The sequence below is a fragment of the Lonchura striata genome, chromosome 5 (assembly GCF_050655825.1).
Source record: "Lonchura striata isolate lonStrDom1 chromosome 5, ASM5065582v1, whole genome shotgun sequence".
Taxonomy (NCBI): domain Eukaryota; kingdom Metazoa; phylum Chordata; class Aves; order Passeriformes; family Estrildidae; genus Lonchura; species Lonchura striata.
In genome coordinates this window covers 37,630,368-37,654,491 of record NC_140707.1, presented here as the reverse complement: position 1 = coordinate 37,654,491, position 24,124 = coordinate 37,630,368, and the positions used below count along the sequence as shown (strand labels likewise).

Sequence of the window (24,124 nt, the reverse complement as noted above, 5' to 3'; positions counted from 1 at the left end):
GGCCCCGTCCCTCCGCGGGGAGCGGAAGAGGCGCGGCCAGCGCGGCGCGGCCTCGTACGGCGGGATGGCGGCGCCGCCGCGCTCCGGGGCACGGCGGCGGCCCGGAGCCGTCCTGCTGCGGCTGCTGGCGGTGCTGCTTCTGGCGGGCACGGCGGGCGCGGGGCAGCGCTCCAAATGGCGGCTGCCGGTGCTCCAGGTGAGTGCGGCGAGCGGGGCCGGGCCCGGAGCCGCCGGGCCGGCCGCTGTGGCGACGGTCGGAGCGAACGTGTGCGGGCGGGAGGCCGCGGCAGCTCCGCGCGTCCTCCTCGGGCGGGACTGCGGTCGGCAGCGTCCCTGCCCGGCCGCGCCGCTGTGGAGCCTGACCCGGAGCTGGTGCGGGGGCTCGGGGCCGCGGCTGCCTCCTGCCTCGCTGCCGGGACTGAGCCCTCTTTGGCGGGTCGGAGGCGGCGGCGGGGGAGAGGAGCCTTGTGCGGGAAATAGTCCGGTGTGCGGCGGAGGGAGAGCCGCGCCTGTGAGGCCCGAGGGAAGGCGGCAGGGTCCCCCGGCTGGAGCCCGGCCTCGGTGGGCCCTGTGCGGGGGCGGCCGGCCCGCGCGGCCGGGCCGGGGCCCGCACCGCCGGGCAGCGCCCTGGCCTGGCCTCGGGAAAGCCGGGCCGCTGCGGCGCTGCACCGAGAGACGTGTGGGCCTTAGGGCAGCTGAAGGGATTTTCGCACTTCTGATAAACCCCGCCTGCTTGAATTTGCGTGGAGGAAAGCTATTCTGCCTCAAATTCGCTCGGGCTTCATCAGGCAGTGAGAGTAATGCGCTTTATGTAGACACTTTTGAGCCTCAGGAACAAAACTGAAGGATCACAGTGAATGCTCCTGTTGGTTCTTAGAACAGAATTTTTTTTTGTGTTGCATGGTCCAGACCATCTCATCAGCAAGGAAGTGGTAATCATTTAAACAGATGTCAACGTGAAGTTGATTCCGTTTGCAGATCAAAAAACCCCAAGCCTCTTAAACCATCTTTAAGAGTATGTTGGAGGGTGGTGAAGCATGACTGGAAAGTCCAGTAAGACTGGCTCCAGATTTGACATTTGCTTTCATTACTGTATTGACTTAAAACTCAGAATGGAAGATTATGTTTACTTAAGCTCAGTGACATTAAACCCGATGCCAAAAGATTTTTGCATTTTATATATTTTTCATCTATTAATAGCTCTGTATACTATTACTGTATACTTATATAATTCACTAGCTAACTTAACTACTTCTAGTACCCTGTTAGGTTAGACAAACACATTCCTGGAATCATACTATTATCTTGCTTCTTCAGTGAACAGAGGACATTTCACTCTCCCATGTATTTAGGCATAAACAACCTGGGGCTAGAAGCAAGGGGGGGGGGGCTTCAGTAGGAGGTTGAACCAAGAGGGGATTTACTTTATTAACTGTACTTCTGATTGGGTATTTTTGTTAATTATGCTAATCCGCTAAACTTAGAAAAGTGTGAAGCTGTACCTCAGGTGTGCATTCCACCATAAGTGCACCTGGAAAGCCATCAATTAGTGGTAGCTGCTTTTTGCATTTCTAACTTGTTTGTTTTGTGATTTTTGGGCTGATAAGGCATCAAACCCTCTAATACCTCTTCCTTTTTTGTGCCTTTGCAGGGGAAGAAGTTTAGTTTTGGGAAGATTCTCTTCAGCAACACCACCATTTTCCTGAGATGTAAGTGATTACAAGGGATTAACCTGCTCTCTATGCTTTTTGATGCCCCGTCTATTTTTAACATTTGGAACTCAAAACACTGTGAAGTGGTTAAATGCACTGGCTGCAGTGACAGCTAATCTGTGGCACAAGAGCCACAGCTCTGATATGCTCGAGTCTGTTAACAGCCGTGGAGCTTCCCAGTTGTGATCTGCTTAGGTTGTAGCAGAAATGAATGGCTCTATTCATGCTCTCTGTGGAGGGGGCAAACTGGGCAATGGGAGCACCACTTTGTTTCAGGTAGTGGGTAATCATGCGTGGGGCGTGCTGTACTCTGCTGTGAGGTGTGCTTTTCCTATCTAAGGTTTGTTAAATTCCCCTGTCTGGGAGAGCTGGTGCTAGCTGGACCAGAGGCTGTTTGTATACTGATGGGAATACAGAAGGCAATGTTTTTTAAATCCTTGTTCCTTCTTTGCTGAGTGCTTCTGGGTGTTGTAAGGGAATGTTGCACACTGCAGAAGAGCTCTCCTGAGAGGTGTTTTCTCCTGATCCCAGTGTGTGAGTGGGATCATAGAGGTTCTTCTGTTGAGCAAACATGTTGGCAGCCTTCCTGTTTCTTCTGTGTATTGCTCTTTGCTGATCTGTCCAGGTCTATGGGTTATGTAGGTTACTGCTCCACGGAAAGTTTCTGTGGCATACCCTCTTACCTGTGAACATGAGGACAGCATCTAGATGGCAATAACATGTTATAGAAGTGACTGGCATATTTAGAAAGGTGTGAAATCTTTGCCATGCACTTTGAACACTTTAAGTGGTTGGTTGCACTAGTTTTTACCATGGGGGAAAGCTTTTTAGTCTCTGTCTGGTGTCTGTACTTCCCTTGTGTTTTTTCAGGTTTAATTTCCAATACATGCCCTTCTTGGGACACAGTTTCAAGGAGAGTTTGTTAAAATGCCTGTATTGATCCTACATTAATCTGAAACAGGAGGGTAGAATTTGAGTGGTTATTAGAGAAGGTCCATCACTTCAGTATTAGGGCTTTCCCACTTGGCAATGTAGCTGAGACACTGAGGTTTGCATCTTGCAGTGAGGCAATTGCAAGCTGCAGGATCAAAATTAGAAATGTGCTTCGGAATAGGAGGGAGGTTGAAAGGACATTTTGGTGTTTTGGTAGGTTTTAGGCTTTCTTGTCTAAAGTTTAATAGAAATAGTGTACTTGTAGTGTCATGGCATCTAAGATACAGGTCTCTGAAGTGAAGTGTGTGGTAAATTTACTTGTGCTGAAATAACTGAGCGAGAGAGCTAAGGCATGAGAAAAAAAAAATTTGTTGTGGGGCAGATCTGTCAGTAAGAATTCAACCCCCTGCCTCCTCATGTGGAATTGAATTACACTGTGCTGTCAACCTTTAAACAGGCATTAAGCCTTAAAATTCTTCAGTTAAGACACCTGTTTTACATACCAGTGTGGTTAAAAGATTTACATGAATTTGAAAAATGAATCACTGAAAGAGGAAGGAACAAAGGCTGGGAACGTACTCATTTTCTCAGCCTAGATGAAACTTAAACTGCATCTGATGCTGGGAAGCTTCAACTTTGTGATTTTTCTTTTCTGCCCATGTCTGTGTGGAAACTGGTCTCTTTCTGTTTCCTGTCTGCTGCCTCTTATATCTGCTGTGTGATGTTTGTGGGGACAATGACCATTCTTGCCAAACATGATTGCTCATGGTTTTCCTTCCTGAGCACCTGCATCTCCTTATCTCCTTTTTCCCCCCTCTTCTTGATTTTTTCTTTTTTTTCTTTTTTTTTTTTTTTGTTAATCTGTATGGCACATTGGTGTCTGATGCTTTCTGCTTCTGACTGGGAGGACTGGGGGGATTGCTGCTAGCATGTAGTGTTGTCAATAATGAATTTATATTTATCTACTTTTTTGAAGTGCTGTTCTAGAAGGCATTTAGTTTCTTGTATGGGATCGTGATAAGAAGTCCTGTCTCTGTGAATGAGCACAAAGACTGCATTCAAGTTGAATATTACTGGCTTTTGTTTGAAGGCTGAGGAAGTTAGACTTCCATGTTGCTGAATTCCGTAAATGCCAGGGATACTTTTTATGACTTTTGAAGTACTTCCTTTTCAAAGTTTCTCTAATTTTGATGTTTGCAGATATACAGCAGATTGTTCTAGTGACCTATTTTACCTTTATGGGTGCTACCACTGAATATGTAGTTGCCTATTTATTTTTCACAGAGAAAAGGGTATTTAAAATGTATTTCAAATCTTATTTTTGCTTGCACTTTTTTTTTTTTTTGAGATACACCTTATTTGATCAGTTTTATCAGAAGAGCCTGTGTCATCAAAGAATTTGCCATCTGCCCATGTCACTGCAGTGCTTGTGCTGCCATTTAGTTTCTTTGTTGTGCCCTCTGCAACATCTAGGGCAATATGGAACATGTATGCCTCGTTTTCATGCTTACCAGGAGGTGTCTTAAAGAAACTAACTTTTTTCAGTGATTTTGCTTAATTTTTTAGTGTTAGAAATTCAGCTGTTGAGTTTTTAGCTGTATGTATTCTAGTACTCATGAGATGTAAAGTGGGATTAGTCAACTAATACCCCTGTTGCAGGGTTTTCCTTCTAACTGCTTTTTCTACCTAGAGTGGTCAGTATGGAAGCATTCCTTAGAAGTGAACATGTAAGAAAGTTGTGGATGATATGAATGTTGTCTGGAAAGTTGTAGGAACTTCTTAGCCACTGCAAGTATTCTGTTAACTTGTTTTGCCCTTTGCTGATTGGGAAACACAAATGTAATCATCTAAATGGCTCTCCTAAGACTCTGAAAAGTCACTCCTTGTTTTATTTAAGGATTGATCTTGCCTTCTTAATGTCAAATTCTCTTCATCAGACTTTTAGTTTAAGAATGAGATTTGAAACACAAAAACCCACACAACCTTTCCTGATTAGGGAGAAAGTCTTGTGTTTCCTTTTTCATGCCTGTTGTTACTAAACTAAATCAGAGAGGAAAGTTGTCTTATTACTGTTGTAGGTAGTAGTGCAGCTTTGTCAGCATGGGCTAATGTATAGATGATACCTTGTTTGTCTTTTAGGAGGCTGGATATTGACTGGCACAATCTTAACTTCATTTCCTTGGTAGTGGCATTGACATATTTAAATGATATGTGGAAATGGCTTAGTATTATCCTGTTCCTAACTTTCTCTGCCTGTTTCATGTACCCCTATCTCTAAAAGGGAGGCCCTTTTTGTGTATTGGAGTCACTGCTTTTCTCCTCATTTGGTATTTGCAGTTGCTGAAACATCCTTGATTGTATTCAGAACAAAAAATTTCCAAATGATCTTCAGCTCTTTAATAGAATTGTATAATGTTATAATGGAATTCTCTTCACATGCTTCTGTCTTTCACTGAACAGCAATGAATTACTTGAGGAAAATATTTTTCTATTGTTTTGATTTCAGTTTTGTGTTTAAAATTTAATTATGTTTGTTTGGCAGAGAATGGGAGGAAAAGCCTGGAAAACTGGAAGGCATATGGTGTCTTACATGTCTTATGTTTGATTTTTTTTTGTTTATTTGTTTTCTTAGTTGAAGGAGATGAAAAAGCTTGTGAACCCTCCCAGAATTTCAATATTACCTGGTACTTAAGATACTCTGATTGCTACAATGAAGTCTTCAACTTTGGGGTAAGAATTCAGCGGAAAAACATAGGTTATGGTTTTTAGAGATAAGCAGATCTTGGAAGGAGGGGATTAGAGATGTCTCCTTTGCATCGACGTTGTAATTTGGGCCTGAAAGATACATTCTTCCATTGCAAGATAACACATTTTTTTAATAGAATTGAAATAATCCACAGCTTGCTGCAACTGCTGGCTTTTTTTGGGTTTTAGGTCAGGTGGAAGTGTTTGTTGAAATTGTTTTAAACCCAGGAATTTAAGTCAGTACATTGACTCTAAAATGAGTGAGTTTATGGTATTTGAAAATATTTGCAGGAATGCTTAATGACAGTGAATATAAAAATGTACATGTTAATAGAATATTTACGTGTGAAGTCTAAATTCTGTACTTTATGGATGCATATTGCAAGCATTAGCAATTTCTAAAAAATGTATAATGTTTCTATCAAATTTGGTAGAACATAGTTGTGCTTTCTATGGTTAATATTTTCCATGTTTACTTAAATTATTAATTATGACAGCTGTAACTACTAATTTAACACAGGACTGTGTCTTCACTCTTTAAAATAATGATGCAGAGTTTGTTTGTGTAGACTGAAGTTTGTATTTTCTGCTACATCTCTACTTTTTAATTCTTACTCAAAGCCTGTATGCCATCATTTTTATAGTCATGTGTGGTTTTGCTGCCTTTAGTCTACTAAATTTGATTCAAGAGTGTGTGCAGAGTGAAACTATGGAGCTTTCCAGGTCTTGCAACTGTCTCCTGAGATAAACAATTTTAAATAGTTGATGCTAACCTAAGGTCTACTCTGTTTGGCAGGATGAACAGGCAGACAACTATTTTGGGACTACAGCTGAAGAGCATCCGGGTTGGTCTGGATACTATGCCACTTCTTCTCTCATTCGAAACTGCTCTGAGCTCTTCAAGCCCCAGGTATGAGTAGAAACCTCAGAGTTTGCTGTCTTATACAACATATAGAGAAGATGGTAATTCCTGTGAGGTCTGTGGGCATCAGATGGAAGTACCACTGTAGGTTGGGAGGTACTTCTTTTTATCTGTTTATAATCAGCTGTGATGATGATTTCTTGATTTTCCTTTACTTCTGGCTTGCTATTCAACATTTTGCTCATGGTAGTGAAAAAAATCCCAAACAAATCACTGTAAAAGTGATGTACAGTTCAATGCTTCTTTTAGTTTGTGGTTTTGTATTCTGAATTTGTTTAATTTACAGAAGGATACTGCTAGTTAATTAGAAGTGGCAGCAGAGTAAAAATCCCACTAAACTCGAATCATGAAAGGACTGGCATTTATTACTCAAATAATGTCTATTTAGAATAATAAAAATGATTGTTGAAAAATTAATTACTTAAGCACTCATGGAATAGGAGTGCTAGAATATGTTTGAAAAAATCAAGTAAAAGCAAGAAGACAATGCAGAATTAGCATAGGGAAATAATGTGCAGACATCAGCTCTACACCAGCTGTATATCAGCAGGCTGGTGATAATACCAATATAATTTACTGTCTTTATTTAATGGTATACTTAAAATTGAAGGCAAATTGTGGAGTGTTGCATATGTTCAGCATGTTCCTCATGTAGACAAAAGATTATGGATAGAAAATACTGGGAAATGTCTCATAACTATTGAACCTAGTGTTGTGGGTTGCTTTTTGGTATTTTTGGTTCTTTGGGTTTTTTAAGAAAAAAGACTAATGCCTAAATATAACTTTTAATAATCTGCTTGTATGTCTCTAACTCCTTTGATGTGTGAAGATGGTTTGAAAGGTTTTCAAAAGTAAAAAAACCTGTGATGCATGCTTTTTATGTTTAATAATTTGAGAAGTGTCAGTTCTGTTTTTTCTTGGTTTGTAAAAGAGATCTTGTAGGTTTACCTGTGTAACGTGGACTTGGGCATCCTAACTAAATATGCTTTTGAAAATCTTAAAGGTTTTAAATGTCTTTACGCAAGTTTTCATCCAATGCCTCTGGAAAGTCTGTGGAATTCTTAACAATATATTCTTGTCTGATAATAATTTCTGAAGTTTCAAAGCAATTTCTTCTCTAAATGGTTCAGCTTTATCCTTCTGGTATAGAAGTTTCACTAGATTTCGAGTCACTGTAGTTCAGGCAAGTTGGAAAAATTTTGATCTCTAATAGGCACTCACTCATTTAGGGACTTACTTTTGCATAGATTAAGGCAGAAATCTCAAAACCCTGTATCTGTTTGTGGTGACTCTAGCTTGTAATGGGACTACCCAACTGATTCATATTTCGAAACCAATATTAACTTCACTACTATCATGTGTGTTTTCTAAAAATAAATACCTGTTAGGTATCTAGGGAGGAAAAGTAACTCTAAAATTACAAAACATTAAGTATTCAGGACATCTTGCATAAATGGACAATTGTTTGATTTAGAAAAATGAAAGCTCTCCAATACAGCTGTTCAAAGAATAATGAAGTTTATGGGAAGTTTTTCTGGTAATGTCATGTTAATGTGTGAAGTGCCTATAGTGTCTATCAATTCTTTACTTTTCTTATATCTTGCAGATTTTCTATAAAGAATTTGTTCGTCCAGAGCCTCTCTCACCTGAGAAACAAGAGGTAATTTTCCTTTCCTTCTAATGAGTGAGTGCAGCCATAGAAAAGGTGGTTTTGGCATATTTACTTACTCATTTTTCTGTGTTTTTGTTTTTTTTTTTCTTGTCCCCCTAAGGGCTTAAAAGATAAGAAGGAGATTGCAGGAAATGACACAATGGTGACAGATAAAACTGTATGTATACTGAATTTAAGCATGGCTTGTAATTCAGCAGTCTTATTTTGTTTTGGTTTGCTTTTTAAAAATTTATATTTCTTTGTATAAGAACTTGATGGTAGCATATTTTATGGCTTTTTAACACATGGAATTTTTTAGCTTGAAACTATGGAGTACTGGAAAAACAGAAAACAGTAACTGCTTCTTCTGTAAGTGAAATATAGAACTGATACCGTTCAAAACAATGATATAAATTAAAAAATAATTTTTCTATTGTAATTTAAAATAGTAATTGAAATTATCTTCTTTAAATCATGACTAATTCTTACAGAATATCTTTGGTTTTGTCTTCAGTCAGTTTTTTGAGATGTTGACTGATTACTTTTGATTTTCCAGTCCTTTAGTATTTTTATTATATATTATGTTCCTTAACTAGGAACAACTTTCAAAATAACTTCGAATTGAGTGTCCTGGAGGTCAAGAAAGAAAATATGTTTTACTCCTTTTGTACATAAGGGGCCATTTATTAGAAAGCTAAAACATAAGTATATGTGTGCAATTATGAAGTAAAGAATCAATGCAGCAAGAAAAGATGGTATTTTAAAGGCAAAAAGGTATTTTAAAATTTGTGTGTATAAATTCATCCATTTTCTTTCAAGTTTACTGTGTTTCTGAGTTTTATGTTTAGTTAATACTAGCATAAACTCTTTTTAAAAATATATATAATATTCAATTTGCTTTTTGTCTTGTAGTCAAGAGGTTTCTTAAAAGAAATGCATGCTCTTAATACTGAATTTCTCTTGGAGAGGCCATTATAAAGGAAAATCTGTTGTAGTTCTGCAGTATGGCAGTGGCTTAAGTGTAGATGGTCTAAGTTTTAACTTTAAAGCTCTTAGTAATACTTCAGTTACTGAGAGGTCTACAGCTTCTTCAGTTGTATGCTGGAACTCAAAGATATCTCTGATTTGTTGTATGATGCAAATATTTATCTGGACAAGGTTCCTCTGTTAGTTCACTGGCAGGATTTGAGCTTTTCAGGTATGAGAGCTGATGCAGGGACTGTAGTAGTAGTAGTAGTGTCCATAGGAAATGGCTACTATGGTAGTCTTTTACTGCTCAGCTACTTCTATATTATGCTGTAAAAGTCAGCTTTCACCAGGGAGATGAGTTCTGTAGCTCTGCAGTTCCCAAGCAGTTGACTTCAGCAAAATCTCTGTGGTGGTCCTAATGCTTCTGTAGTGAAAAAAGTGTGATGCTTTCTTGACTTCTTTGTAGCTTTTGCAGTACCTTTGAGTACTTCTCCAGTAAGCCAGTGTTAAATTGGCAAAAAAATCCTGATCACCTCCCAGGTCTTTGAGGATTCTTCTCAAATCAACCAACTAAATTTCAAGTGTTATGTCTAATAAGTACCTTTAAAATTTACGTATCAGATATTTATTAACAAGTTTTAGGTCTTGGAAAAGATGAAATTTATATTTACATGAAGCTACCACCCATATATTGCTAATCTCCTTCTGTCTTTTCCTTGTCTTCTTGACTGTGCACTGTTTACGTGGAGATGTTTTATTTTCAGGCAATGAATGCTGTTATCAAAACTTGGCGAGATGGGCCGTATATATTTATTGTGCAAATTAAAAAGGATTCTACTGCCAGACTTAAAAGAACTGAGAGAACAACACCTTCCTCATATCAGAGCAAGCTCTTCACAAGTAAGATAACTATACAGTAAACTGAAAATACAGCATCATTTTTATGTATTCCCACTCTAAGTATTCTAAGATACTCTTATACTGTATGGTTCAATTTCATAAGACACCGTCTGTCACTTTACATATAGAATATTACTACAGCTCATATAAGAAAAGGTGTTTGCTTCTGTCTTGAAGATCCTAAGACTGTTCTGTCAGTTTACTGATAGAAATCAAGAAGCATCAATCCCAAGCATTTCAATTTTAAAGCTTGGTGTTTTGTTTCAGAAATGTGCAGACCAATACAGTGATCTATACTAATAAGTCAAAACTTATTAGAGTACAGAGATCATAATTATCACTTTGATATTATATTTAACAGTGCATTGATAACCTTTTCAAACTTCAGAGGAGTTCAAAATTCCCCTTGAAAAGTGAACGTAGTGTTTCTTAATTTTTTCTGTTGTACATGAATCTCCAGCAAAAATTACTTTTAAGTACTGTCATGGGTTACTTGGTAATGGAGTGTGTAATTTTAAACTGCATGCTTTTGGCTGAGTAGCATGTAAGTAAATATTAGCTTTCTTTGTTAGAGTTCAAGTTAGATTTAAAGGCCTGAGAAGATGTGGATTTTTTTTACACTTAAGGGAAAGTCAGTTAAGTCCTGGCTTTCTCATTTTGCTTCTTCTGTTTTGTAATTGGATTGTCTTTTGACAGTGACGGTAGAACTGAAGGGGCCATATGAGTATCTTTCACTTGCAGACTACCCTCTGATGATTGTAAGTAAACCAGCTTTTCTTTGATCAATAAAATTGTGAGTTGATTTGAATATCAATTAAATACCCTGCTGTCATACTTAGGAAACACAAAGCCAGTGTCTCAGGAGCAAAAATTACTTAGCCAAGGGTGTTTTTTGGTTTGATGGGCTATTTTTGTTTGTTTGGTTTTTTTGGTTGGTTGGTTTCTTTTGTACTGAGTACAGGGTAGGGAAAACAGGCACAGATTTCAGTTACTTGCATGTGCTACCAGTGTTGTCTTTCTCTGGGTTGTTTGAATTAGTGGTTGTTAATTTGTAGTTCCTGAAGTTATCAGTATTATTAGCTCTAAACTGACAAGTTTTACTGGGGCTGTTATTCTCCTTACATCATGTCTTAGAAAATCTGCTATTTTTTGCTTTTGTTTGCAGCTACCCTTTCATTTGTCACTGCTTTCTTTGTTCTTTTATAGCTTAATCTCGTGTCCTCCACCAGCTGTCTTACACCTCATGAGGAGGTCTTTAATACTGCCTAGCAGTGAAAGTATAATTGAGCTACAAAGAGCTAATCCCCTTTTTATTCAAAGGAGTTATTGACTTGGTTTCTAGTTGCTTCTGTTGAGAAGGCTAAACAATAAAGGAACTTAAAATGTTTATGTAGTGAAGACAGTCTTTAGCTGGAGATCAATAGCAAGTAAGGTCTCTAGCCTGATTCTCTTGGCAAGAGCAGCCTATCAATAGTGGAGCCTGGCAGCATTTCTGAAACACACATTTTACTTCCTGGAGAGCCAAAAAGCCTCCAGCAGCTCTATTGAAATGTAATTCCTGTCCCACGGGACCAGAAAAGTATCTGTTATCTCTGAATATTTTCTCAATGGAGCATCTGCGTGTGAGCTATCTTGCCTAGGTTCTTAGGATTTGAACTGCATGGATTGGTCAGGTGTGAAAAGGTGTAAGGATCAGCAAGCTACTCTCCTAAGGGAATGTGTTTTCAGTTTGTGAAAGTTTTGATGGATTGTGCAGTTAAGAAATTAAGTGTTTGCTTGGTTTTTAAAAAATTAAAGTCTTCCTTCTGGAAGAGAGCACTGCTTGATTATTAAGCACTGTCCTATGCTTTGGCTAACTACTTCCTGCTGTTCACTTAATGTTTTACTCTCTCCTAATTCCTCTTAATCTTAGTGTCCTTTTGAAAATTTTGCCTTGCTTTGGTATGGTTAGAAAATTGAGCATCAAGTAACATTGCCAAGCTTACTGTTTGCTGTATGAGACATACCATGAAAAGTTCTTCTGAAACAATTAACATTGAACCAAACAAAAATCACAAAACAGTAATATTTAAATAAATATCTGGGTTTCTTTGTCAGCTGCAGGCTTTTTGCTGGCCTAAAACTTGGTCAAAAGCTGAGTTTTCTGGAAATTAACTTTTAAGAAAAGTTGTCAAATTATTTGAACACAGGGCATACAAGCATTAGTTGCTTATCTCTGTTCTTTGGAATGGTGTCTAAAGGTGGTCTGTGAGTTTATTTGCAGAGTACTGTAAATGTATGATGAAGTTATTAATAGAACAATACAGAGAACAAATAGAGTTTCTAGTACTTGATGATTTGCGTGAATTCTTTTTTAAGCAAATGAATAATGTGAAAAGGACAGATTTTGTTCTCTGGTTCCTTTGTCATAGGATGAGTCTTCTACTGAGAATGGTCTAATTTTTTTGAGGGTTAAGTGTGTGATTGAGATACCTTTTAGGGATCTAGTAGCATATATCTTCCTTAGAAAAAATAGCCTGTGAATAAATTGGCAGACTGTTCTTCAAGGGAGAAATTGTGCAGAAATTCAGTTACTGTCATTTCCTTTGTTGGTAGTGAGAAATTAGACTCTCACTGGAGAAAATAGAGTTGTCTTACAGCTGTGGAATGGAAACAAGGAAATAATTTTTCTTGGTCTGAAGTTCCTATGTCTTTGTTCTTTTTGTGCAATAGTTTTTCATGGTGATGTGTATTGTGTACGTATTCTTCGGGGTTCTGTGGCTTGCGTGGTCAGCCTGTTACTGGCGGGATCTCCTGAGGATCCAGTTCTGGATTGGGGCTGTTATCTTCCTGGGAATGCTCGAGAAAGCAGTTTTCTATGCCGAGTTCCAGAACATCCGCTACACGGGCGAATCCGGTAGGTGGCAGCAGCCTTGTGCAGGATAATTGAGGGGGCATAGCACTAATATCTTATGTTGATTTGGGGTGGCAGATACATGTTAACTATATGATTACTTGAGGATTGTTTCAAAACAAAGAACAGGGAACAAGAGTTCCTGTACTTTTATATGTTGTAAACATTGTGCTCTGTATTCTTCTAAAGCTAAAATGCTATTGCTTTCTCTGACTCCTGAGACTAGTGTCTTAGGTATATAGAATGCTACATTCTGTGCTGCAGTGCTGGTTTTAAGTTTAAGACTTGCTCAGTGTAGCTTGTAATTAATATCTCACAAGTGGTAATGGCCTTGGAAAGATACTTTGAAACTCTTTGTTCAACATGACAGCATTGTAGATAACTCTTAGTATTCAACCCATAGTCTCATAATCCATTTTATGAGAGTCCCCTTACCTAAAACTCTTTTATTCTGGTTTTGAGCTTTCAGGTTGGATGTATACAAATGAAACTCTGCGTGCAAAATGTCATTAGGACTTTGCTAATTGACCATACCCATGGTGCAGAAAGTTTTGTTGGTTGACTTGTTTGGAAGAGTATCTAGGCTGGATGTAAAATTTTTCTGTAGCTTTTTTTTAATGCTATTTTTCTGTAGCTTTTTTTAATGACCTATCTTTTCTGAAAGCTAACTCTTGATGTAGATAATAAAAAGATTATGCACTTCAATAGTCTACTTTTATATCTGCACTCATACTATAATTGCATGCGGAACTTAATAAAACAGAAATTATATTTTAATGACCTAGCTTCCTTCTCTTTGTTTTTGGTAGTTCAAGGAGCAGTAATACTGGCAGAACTTCTTTCTGCTGTGAAGCGCTCGTTGGCTCGAACTCTGGTCATCATAGTCAGCCTGGGATATGGGATAGTCAAGTGAGTAATCTGTTATGGGTTTTTGTGTATTCTGTTTAAAGGGTTTTCATTATTGGTTTTTAAGAATTTAGGGCAGTATTCATCACCCTGTACTTTGCTTGTTTAAAGGTAAGTGCTTTATTTAAGTGCTCTGAAGATCTATACTTCTCTAGTAAACAGAGACAGTTCCATACTGTGATTACTCTTCTTTCATCTCCTTCCATGTGCTAACGTTTGGTGGTTTTCTGAGTGATTGTTGAGATGCTCCACATGTCTGGAATGGGAAATTTATGGGCCTGCCTTCTGAGTGAGGGGAAGCTTATATAGATGGGGTAGATCAAGAATCACTGATAGGGGAGGGGATCTGCTTCAGTAAGATTGTGTCCCATTTGTCTGCCCACAGCTGTATTCAATGGTAAAAGCACATGCTAGGAGGCAGCGGGAATTTTTGGCAAATGTAGGTTTGCTGGTGGAACTGGTGAAGAAGCGGGATGAGACTTATGACCATTTCACTAAAAAGTGAAGCATGTTAATTAAGAAACAGAACAGTTGCCAGTCTCTCCCTTAGTCACATCATACCTAAGACAAAATGAATAGTAAGTTTCAGGCACCATAATAATATTTCTGGATCTAGATGGGGCTTGTTACAAGGACCTTTTATCCATATGCTTCATATCTTATGTTTAGATCCAAGTTGACATTACTTTTTGTTTTCCACTTAATCTGAATTTCACTTTGTTTCTTACAGACCTCGCCTTGGAGTGACTCTTCACAAAGTAGTTATGGCTGGAGCCCTTTATCTGTTATTTTCTGGCATGGAAGGTGTTCTTAGAGTCACAGGGGTCAGTAATAGCTGCTTGAATTTTTCCATATGCCACAGACAGTATTGGCTGTATGTACTTGTGTGAACAACTACTTTCCCTCCCCCTCCCCAACAACAACCAAACCAAATTCCCAATGCTCCAGCTTTGGGGGCTGTGCCTGGGGAAGTGTGTGTGAATGTTGATGCTACTGGATTTATTAAGTGCATCTTGAGATGTAGATTTCTGTTATTCTGTTTTAGGTATAAAGTATTTAACCTGTTGTATATTTGGTACTTTTCCAGTTTTTCTATGACACTGTGGCTCTGATAGCAAACTTGGCCCTGTCCATGATTGATGCCTGTATTATTTTGTGGATATCCTTTTAAAAGCTGCTGTTTTAAAGAGCTGTTCATAGCTCATTATTTCTGTTTTGTACTTTAAAGGAATAAAAGGTGTTTTGCTTGTTTCTGTCAGAACTGTGATAAGTTTATGATGTACACGTAAAGGCAGGATTTGCCTTTTTAGTCAAACTCATAGTTGCCAGTGGAGCTTTCAGTTGATCCATGGATAGTGTAAAAGATTTAATTACTACATATCTAACAAGCTGGTTGCTAGTTTTCTGTAATGGAAGTGGCCAGAGCAATTAATCACAGCAATTGCCTCAGCAGAGACTCCTTTTAACAGTGCTAGATTGACTTATCTGGAAAACTGCTTCTTGCCTTGCTGGTGGAGAACTGACAATTTGGATTGTCAGTTCCTCTCTGTACATTGGACTAAACTCTTTGTTCAAGCCCTCTGTTTCTGTAGCAAAACTTGGAAGTGTTGTGGTGGCGTATTCGTGGTTTCTCATATAACCTGACCCTTCTTACTTCTCTACTTTTTCTTTTCAGTTTGTTCTTATTGGCTCTCTCTTTGTCTCCAGGCCCAGAATGATCTTGCCTCCTTGGCTTTTATTCCCCTGGCTTTCCTAGATACTGCCCTGTGCTGGTGGATATCCTTCACTGTTTACTTGATGGGTTGTGTTTTCTTTTGAATTTGTTTTTTTTTTTTGAGTCTTTTCTTGGCTGAACTTTTTTTTTAAAAAATAAGATCTAAGTGTATATATTTTTGTACTTCTGGTAGAGGTTCTAGAAGTTCTGTAGCTGAGTGTTCAGGTAAACCTCTGCTGCCTACTGCTTACCTAGTTTTTTGCTGAACTGGATGTGCTTGTGTAAAGCAGCTCCAAAATATAGTCTGTTATCAGTCTCTCATTGTTGAGCATGAAAGTATTTTGTTCTAGTGTAGCATGTCATGGTACCAGACTAGTAGCCTTTGAAGAAATCAATCAGTTTATGTTTTGGGGAGAAGGCTGCTTAGCAACATCAAACCTGACAGTCTGTAAAACTTGAACTAGACTTGAAGTAAGTTACAGAATGAGGCAGTGTTTATTTTTTGGTGTCTTTACATATTCATTTTAAGCAACCATAATCTTGTGTGACTTTAGCAGCCGACATCAAATGCAGAACTTGTGTATAGCAAAATCCCTGTAAAGTGTTCTTAGCTAAAGTCAATCACAAAAACTGTTTAAAAGGTGAATTTTAAAGCTGTGACAATCACTGTTCTCCCCTATTGTGATGTCTCTCCTAACCACTTGTTTTGTTGCTTTGGAAATAAAACAAGAAGAAAATGTGAAGGCACCCATATGCATTAAAGAGATTTGAACTAATTTCTAGTTCAGATTTTACTTTTTATTTATCAAAAGCACAGCCAACTCTTTCCAAGGGAATAGGCCATAGTCCAAAACAGAGGTTTGGATACCATCTTTGTGTAACAAGAGTTGTAGGTATAGATGACTAAATAATGTGAAAAGGACAGATTTTGCTCTCTGGTTCCTTTGTCATAGGATGAGTCTTCTACTGAGAATGGTCTAATTTTTTGGAGGCTTAAATGTGTGATTGAGAGAGCTGTTGATGATAATAAGGTCTGTGTCCTCCTAAGTTTGTGACTAGCTTGTCCATTCAGAGGCTTTTCCTTGACTTCCCATACATATTCATCAGCTTAACTCAAACAATGAAGCTGCTAAAACTTCGAAGGAATGTTGTGAAACTCTCTTTGTATCGGCACTTCACCAACACACTCATCTTGGCAGTAGCAGGTAAGCAGAAAATTTTTCCAGTTAAATAAAACCACTTTTCATTTCCAAATAGGGCTTGATTTGAAAATTTTAAGTTTGTTGACCTTTCTGTAAGTACAGTCAAAATGCTTGGTATTTCTAACATTTGACCCATTTCTAAAAGTGGGTCTTTGCCAACTGTTATGTTGGTATTTCAGAGACAGTGGATTATTAGTCCTGATGTTAACAAGATCACTAGTTCTGTGCAGCTCCTCTGACTGAGCACTTTTGTCCCACTTCAAGCTGCCAGAGGCCCAAGTTTGTTCTTATCTTATGCTGTTAACTTCACAAAGATACTTCTTGCTAAAATCACGGTATCACTATATGCTGTGGGGTTTTTAAGATGTCTGAAGATTCTTAGTTTTGTAACATAATGGCCTCTCTGTTCTGGAAGAATACCAATTGAGTTTGTTTTTCCATTTATATGTGATGAACTGAATTTCAAGAATAAATTTGTTGGTGCTTCCAGGTTCTCTGCTATCAATACAATGAGCAGAAAACATCTAAATACTGTGCTTTTTTTCTTAAACAAAAAAGTACATTACTTTTGAAAATTGCCTCTGATGAAATTCCTTTCAGCACCTAGTTCTTAGTCATCTTAAAATACTTTAGTGAAGGGAGGTGTCTTCTAAAACTGTGGTAAGAGCATGGTTTGAGTGCTGGAACTGTTGTGGGTCAGGATCAGAATGTTTAAGGCATTCAAGCAGATCAGATTGTTCAGTTACTTCAGGGTCAGCTTTTCTTGTCAAGTGATAATGAAGCCATGGTTTGAATGCTAGATAAAAGTGATACAAGAGTAATGTATAGTAATTAGAAGTTGGCAAAATACTCTATATTTGATTTATGCCTTGTGTCTGTAAAGAAACATGAGTAAAATATAATGGTCTATGCCTAAATTTCTGTCTAAGGTCAGTACAATAGGATCCATCTCTTGTTTTCCAAAACTATTAAATTGACTTTCAAGACATCAGTATTCAGGTCTTTGATCTTTGTTTGGGAAACACAGGCCTGTTAGTTGGGTATTTGAATTGGCATCTTTTTTAGCAATAAGCAGCTTGTTTGTTTGAATATTGCAGCATCTATTGTATTCATCATCTGGACAACCATGAAGTTCAGGCTGGTGGACTGTCAGTCGGTGAGTTTATATTAAATGTTCTCTACAATTGCTGCCTCTTGATAAGTTTATATCTGGCAGTGAGATTGCCACAAAGCACCACAGGCTAAAATTATCACTGTTGTGGGTAATGAGCCTCTTTGACAGATGCCTGTAGTTCAGCCTTGGAAAGAGATGAAGGCCATGAAATTTCTTGCTTTACAACATCTTTCATTTGTGCTGGTTTTCTTGACAGGACTGGCAAGAGCTATGGGTGGATGATGCCATCTGGCGTTTATTGTTTTCAATGATCCTTTTTGTCATCATGATTCTGTGGAGACCATCTGCTAACAACCAAAGGTTCAGCTTTTCTTACCTCTTTCTAAAAATGCTGGGTTGTAGGAATGCTTGTTTATTCAAAGAGTACTGGTGGGTGATTTTTAGTTGCTGTACACTGATCAATAAGGATACTAAACAGTGTTTGTAGGGAAAGGTAAACCTAGAGAAGTTACATACATAAAATCCAGTCTGTTCCCCATGTTCAGCTTATTTAAAAAGAAGTAACTTAAACATTGTTTACGGAACATAATCAATGAGATTCACAGCATAATCAAACTATGTATGTGTTAGGGTAATGGATCTCTTGGGAGACAAGAGATAGAATACCAAGGTAGCTTTCATTCTTTCACTTCTATAGGTTTGCTTTCTCACCACTGTCAGAAGAGGAGGATGATGATGAGCAGAAAGAGCCAATGTTAAAGGAAAGCTTTGGTAAGAGAAAAAAAATTTTCCACTCAATTTCAGTGTTGAAGACAGCTCTGTGGAGAAAGGTGTCTTGCTCTCTGGCAGAAACTGCCGCTGATACGAGAAGCTCTAGAGGAAACGCTGCCTTTATGTTTGGTATTTACATTGCCTGTTTAATTTTGGGATTTTCTGTTGACACTGAATACACTGCTACTGCTTGGTTTCTTTGCTGTGTCCAGTGGACTTTGTTTGATTAAATATGTGTTAGGTTTTAATCCAGTGGTGATGACAGGATCTTTTGGATATTGTTGCTAGGCAGTGGTATAGTATGCAGTTCTCTTTGAAAATCCCATTTAAAATGTTCATTTATTATCTGTTCTCTGAACTCTGAAATCGCCTTAATTTTCTATGTTAGTGCTTGGCATAGGAATGTCCAGTGTAAATGTAGGAGTGAATATGTTTATTCATGAAATTGGCTATTGTAACACTTCTCTTTATAAGTTGTGTAGAAGGTAGGGCTACATGCTTAGTGCTGTCTGTCCACAAATCAGCTATGCTGGGATATATCAGTGCTGTTTGGCTTGTTTAGGAGCTAAGGAGAAGTGTGTAGTCCATTAGTTATATTTGGCAAACCAGCACTATCTGGCTGCCTGCCAGGCCACGTTGGTTCTCAGCTTTTAAACAGCCAAGTGGCTGTTGAGCAGTCAGTAGGTAAAACAAACTTCAGGAGTTGCCTGTGTCTCAGAATGGTTGTGGCTGGAAAGTACCTCTGGAGGCCATTCTGTCTAAGCCCCCTCCTCAAACAGGGTCACCCAGAACACATTGCCCTGGACCGTGTCCAGATGGCTTTTGAGTATCTTCTAGGATGGAGATTGCACAGCCTCTCTGGGAACTATGTCTGATTCTATGCTGCTGACGTTCTGGCTTAAAAAAAAGCACTAGAAATACATATTTCCTAGGTTAAATTCAGGAAAAATGACATATTCCACCTGTCAGGAGAAAATACTGCAAACCTTTCAAAGGGGAAGCAGTCTAAATCATTGCCTTGTCAAACTGTGTTTCTTTGACTTGGATTAAGTATCCTGAATGAAGACTCAACACTTTCCCTTACAGTCTATGAACAATTATAATTCAGTTACCCCAATCTTTTTTCTTCTTTTGGCTTCAGAGGGAATGAAAATGAGAAGTACAAAGCAAGAACCAAATGGGAATGTAAAAGCAAACAAAGTTGTGAGTATGACCTCTGTACTTCGAAGAATATGATTCATCTCTTCTTTGTTTACTGCCATTAGAAGCACACAAATGTGCCAACTTTTGAGGCAATAAATGGGAGCTTTTCGGTTTGCCTTGGAGTGTGAGTGAGCCAAAGTATCATAACACAGTACTGCTGAAAAGAAAGTAAATGGGGGTTTCTCATGAGAGTTTCTGTAAATACAATGGGAAGTTAAGAACTCAGTCTATTCTGCAGAAATGTTTCTGAAGTTCAGTGTAGATAGAACTGTATAATACAATATTCTGATAGTGATTAATATATTCTGATACTGATTAAGACATTATTTTAACAAGTTTGTCAGTCTGAGAGAGAGGCTGAGCCATATTTTAAATAAATTGCCGTCTGGTTTTGAGATTGGTGATTCATTACATCAAACTTTCCTATTTTGCAAGGGGGTGGTGTTGAGGACTGTTAGAGAGTTCACAGCAAGTGGATTGGTTTTCTTAACTTTTTTTTTCCTTGAAATGTGTTTTCACTAATCCAGAAATCAAACTTAATTACTTTTTTTGTGTGTTTGTTTTTAATTTTTTAACTGACATTATAAATACATATTTTTGTCAAGTGGGTTGAGAAGGAAAAGGCTTGCATATGACAGCATTGTGGAAAAACTGACTTTTGTTTTCTGTTTGATTTCTGTACTTGTAGCAAGAGGATGACCTGAAGTGGGTAGAGGAGAACGTTCCTTCATCTGTGACAGATGTGTGAGTATTTCTGTAGTCACAGTAAGGGCAGGTTCCTTTCCCACAGGAACATATTAGAATGCCTTATCACTTGTATGCTGCACTTCCATGGGCAGAGGTTGGGTTCAGCCTGGCACTGGCCTCTGATCCCTTGTATGCAATCTGCTGGGGTTGCACACAGGCTGGCTTAAGGAACAGTCTCTTGGAATGTGAAACCATAGACTGGTTTGCATTTTGCTAAAGTTAAAACAATATACATAAATACAGAAAACAAAGAACAAACAAACCCCTTTCTAGTGCTCTGAGGAGACCATTGGGTATCTTGCTGCATGCAAAGCACAGAATAATGTAACCCAGTTTGCAGCTTTATCTGGAACACATGATGTCATTTTTGTGCTTGTGGTAATATAATCAGCTGCGTACATTTTCTTTATCTCTTCTGCTTTTAATAACTTTTACATGGTAGAAGTGTCAGTGTCTGTGTCCACATTTTTCATAACAAAACCGAAGTTCATAGGGGTGTTCACAAATTTGAACAGGTAATTTTGGCAGAGGATCTGGACTGAAGTACAAAACTTTTCTTGAAATTAGGTAAAGAAAAGAAATTAGGTGAAATTTTAAGATGAAGAAAAGTGTTTTTTCTCAATTGAATTTGGTTTTCCCAGTTCTAGTACTTATTTTTTGAAGACTGATAGGATTCCTTAGGAAAGAAAAGGACTAGATTGGTATAAAGTAGGAGAGGGCACTTTCTGAGGTAATCTGCTGCAGTTTTTCTGTTTCTGAGAGTGTGAAGAACCAAGATCCCAATAAATGGGAGATGTGTTGTAGCTGGAAAGGCTGAAGTACCAGTGGAACTTGTTTGACTTCTGGAACATGTTTTTACAACATGGTTCCATATTGTAAATGTCTTCAGTGCAGTTCACCGGTGTTCCTACATGAGTGAAGGAGCTTATTTTGTGGCAACTTAAAAATTGTTCACTTGGAAATGAGAAGCATAATAAAAAAGAATTTTAAAACTGTGAATGTCATTGAGGATACTCCTTGGGCTCTTCCTTTTTAGTGTGTCTTTCTCTAATTTCTGTTAAATTGAAAGGTCTGTCTTCAATGTTTATTTTCTGTGTCCTAAAAACATAAGGTTGAAAATGGTTGTTGGTATGCTCTTAGTATGTGCTCTAATTATTTTAACTTCTTTTTCCCCCCCACTGCAGTGCTCTTCCAGCTCTTCTGGATTCAGATGAGGTCAGTAAAAGAATTCTTCAGTTCAAATTAGTCTTCTGACATGCCAGGGAGCCATGAGTCAGTTGATAAGGTCTTGGCTTATCAGAACTGGACTCTGCTCTTGTCAGCACAACAGTAGAATATTACAAGAGGAGAAGGATAGTGGGAACAACCACAATACAACTTCTTAAAGTACAAATGTGTTCTAAAATAAGTGGTGTATCTTCTATGTAAGTTGGAATCCTGACTTAAAATGCATATGAGTGCTGTTTGTTGTGAATGTGCATGTTCTGAGTAATGTAAGTCTACTGGGGAAAGTTACAAGTTTGGGTATTTTATTTTCTAGGAGAGAATGATTACCCACTTTGAAAGGTCCAAAATGGAATGAAGGAGTAGCTTTTTGCTCTTGGAAGTGGAGACACCTCTTTTAAAGTTGCTTGGTGGAGCAAGTGCATCCTGCTGATTTGTCTCTTGATCTCAGCCTTGAAAGTTTGATGCTTTAATGTCATGGAGGGTGTCCTGCTGTGGAAGAAGTTCACGAGAACGTTATAAACCTTTTGGAAATTTGAAGTTGCTGCAAGTTTGGATTTTTCAGCAATTGACATGTGTACTATTCCAGCACCTTCTGTAACTTTTCAAATATTTAATCTGTGAAACTAAAATTCCTAATGTCTGCTTGAGGAGTTTATATTTTGATGTTACAATTGACACTTAGAGGTGACTGCCTGTATCTTATTGGGGGGAGGGTGGGGACAGATAGAAATAAGCACTGAAGAAACAACAGACCCATTTTCTGGTAGATAACAGCTGCAGTTGTATGTCATGTGTTCAACATGCATGAAAGAGTTCTAGAGAGAAGCTCCTGTTGATGAAGAAAATGAAGATGCCAGAAAGGAAATATTTGGAAAAGTTACAGTGATACGAGTTTTTAACAAAATCAAGTGCAATTTTATTCATAACACTGTGTATGAAAGATTTTCTATTTTAAATGCCATTGACCTGTAGGTAACAGCTGCCTAGAGCTAACACTCGCTGTTGTGGCACATCTCATTGCCGGCAATGTGGTGGATGCCTGGAAAAATAACTTGCCCCTACCTTTCATGTGTTGCATGATTTAATTTAAAAAATACCCCAACAAATAAAACAACAAAAGCAAACATCACCATAACCACTCCTGCAGTGCACCACAAGTGCTTGACTACATGTTAAGCAGATATTATCTGGATGTTTCAGCAGAACTCTTCTCCCTTTATGTGTAACATCTCCCACCAAGAAGTTGGCACTCCTCTACGAGATGATGGCATTGCTTTCTAGGGTGTGAGCACTGCCTGCCTTACTTGAAAGAGGATTTATGGGGAGTCCACAGTGCTGGGATAGTTCTGTTCCCAGTGTCTGTTTAGAATTGCTTCCTATGTAAGTGATTTGATGCTGGGTTTTCCTGTCCCAACTGGTCCCTGTGGCCAAGAGGTACTCTGAGATCACTGTGTTTTAGTCAAAGTTGCAGGTTTCTGTTCTATATAATTGCATTTTGTTTCTCCTTTTGAAATGAAGACGAGCTTTTGGACAGTGTTCCGGTTTTTGCTTGGGTGCAACAGCTGAAGTTGCAATAATTTCCTCATGAAACCTGTCGTGGACTGTATGAAAAAAGCTCTAATTTGGGTTCATAACCTTCAAAACTGATGATTAGGAGGCAAGCAGCAGCTGTATAGCTAGGAAGCAGATGTGGCTGCTGCTGGAACAGCGTAGAGCATCAGCTTTTCTGGTTCTTCTCATAGCTGTGTCAGCAGAAGTGAACATGTGCCTGTACTTCATTTATTCCACTGTAAGGTCTGGTAGCTTAGCTGTAGCTCCTCTATCAGCAACTCAAGCTGAAACATGGCACTTTACAGTACAGTAGCTGAAGCACAAGGACATAGCATCTTCTGCTAGCTGTGTTGTGGGAAGGGCAGATGGGCAGAGAAAAAAAGGTGTGGGTATAGCACCTCACTTCTGCAAGAGTTGCTGGTGGTCTTCTGCCATCTCTTCAGGCCACAGATAGAATCTTTAATTAGAAAGCCCTTCTAATTTGCTATGCTTAATTGATATAGATGAAAAAAAATATTACCTCCATGTCCTTTTGGGGAGAGGATTTTTTTGTGAAATAAAGCTACACAAAGCTTGCTATTTAATTTTTTTTGTTTTGTTTTCATTTTTAAAGAAATCTTATTGGTTTGGATTGTTCGGGTTTTTGAAACAAATAGGTAAAAATGTTCTCTACTGGAAGCACAAAAGTTTGTATGTACTATTTAATAAAGGCTAGGCAAAGAGTAGAAAGGCTCACATTGTGTCCTTCCAGCTTCTTACTCCCTCTTCTCTCACATGAAGTGTTACCACCTTCACAAAGCTGCCTGAATTTAGGTCTTTAGTCCATGGTGTATATAATGCAGTAATTCCCAACAGTTCTTTTTAAGATTGAAAATTAAGTCTGTCATTTGAGGAGCTAATGGAGATAGTGCAAATGATGAATTTCTGAAAGAAAAAAAGTAAAAGAACCAAGCAGTTTCCCTAA

At 38.5% G+C, this 24,124-nt stretch overlaps 1 protein-coding gene across 4 annotated transcripts; it reads left to right on the top strand.

Moving 5' to 3' along the window:
- Positions 1-32: 32 nt before the first annotated feature.
- TMEM87A (transmembrane protein 87A) lies at positions 33-23,895 on the top strand. Of its 4 annotated transcripts, none has more exons than XM_021533498.4 (20): positions 33-196; positions 1,652-1,709; positions 5,278-5,375; positions 6,187-6,300; positions 7,919-7,972; positions 8,085-8,141; positions 9,697-9,832; positions 10,529-10,590; positions 12,545-12,728; positions 13,535-13,634; positions 14,362-14,455; positions 15,339-15,407; positions 16,442-16,550; positions 17,645-17,703; positions 17,918-18,021; positions 18,359-18,432; positions 19,574-19,635; positions 20,324-20,379; positions 21,567-21,597; positions 21,923-23,895. In XM_021533498.4, exons 1-20 carry the CDS (start codon positions 65-67, stop codon positions 21,962-21,964), a joined length of 1,695 nt encoding a protein of 564 aa, XP_021389173.3. In that variant the 5' UTR covers positions 33-64; the 3' UTR covers positions 21,965-23,895. The 4 variants fall into 4 exon arrangements, with proteins under 4 accessions (XP_021389173.3, XP_085438010.1, XP_021389172.3 ...); XM_085581884.1 differs by having other exon boundaries at positions 15,339-15,411; positions 16,446-16,550; XM_021533497.3 differs by lacking the exon at positions 15,339-15,407 and adding an exon at positions 14,719-14,790.
- Positions 23,896-24,124: the final 229 nt, after the last annotated feature.

What these genes read in the sequence shown, in the direction of transcription:
- TMEM87A (XM_021533497.3), top strand. Translation starts at nt 65, where the DNA reads ATGGCGGCGCCGCCGCGCTCCGGGGCACGGCGGCGGCCCGGAGCCGTC. An exon ending in CTGGGATATGGGATAGTCAA is followed by an intron (nt 13,635 to 14,361) that starts GTGAGTAATCTG and finishes TGTTTCTTACAG; the next exon opens with ACCTCGCCTTGGAGTGACTC. An exon ending in ATGCCTGTATTATTTTGTGG is followed by an intron (nt 14,791 to 16,441) that starts ATATCCTTTTAA and finishes GACTTCCCATAC; the next exon opens with ATATTCATCAGCTTAACTCA.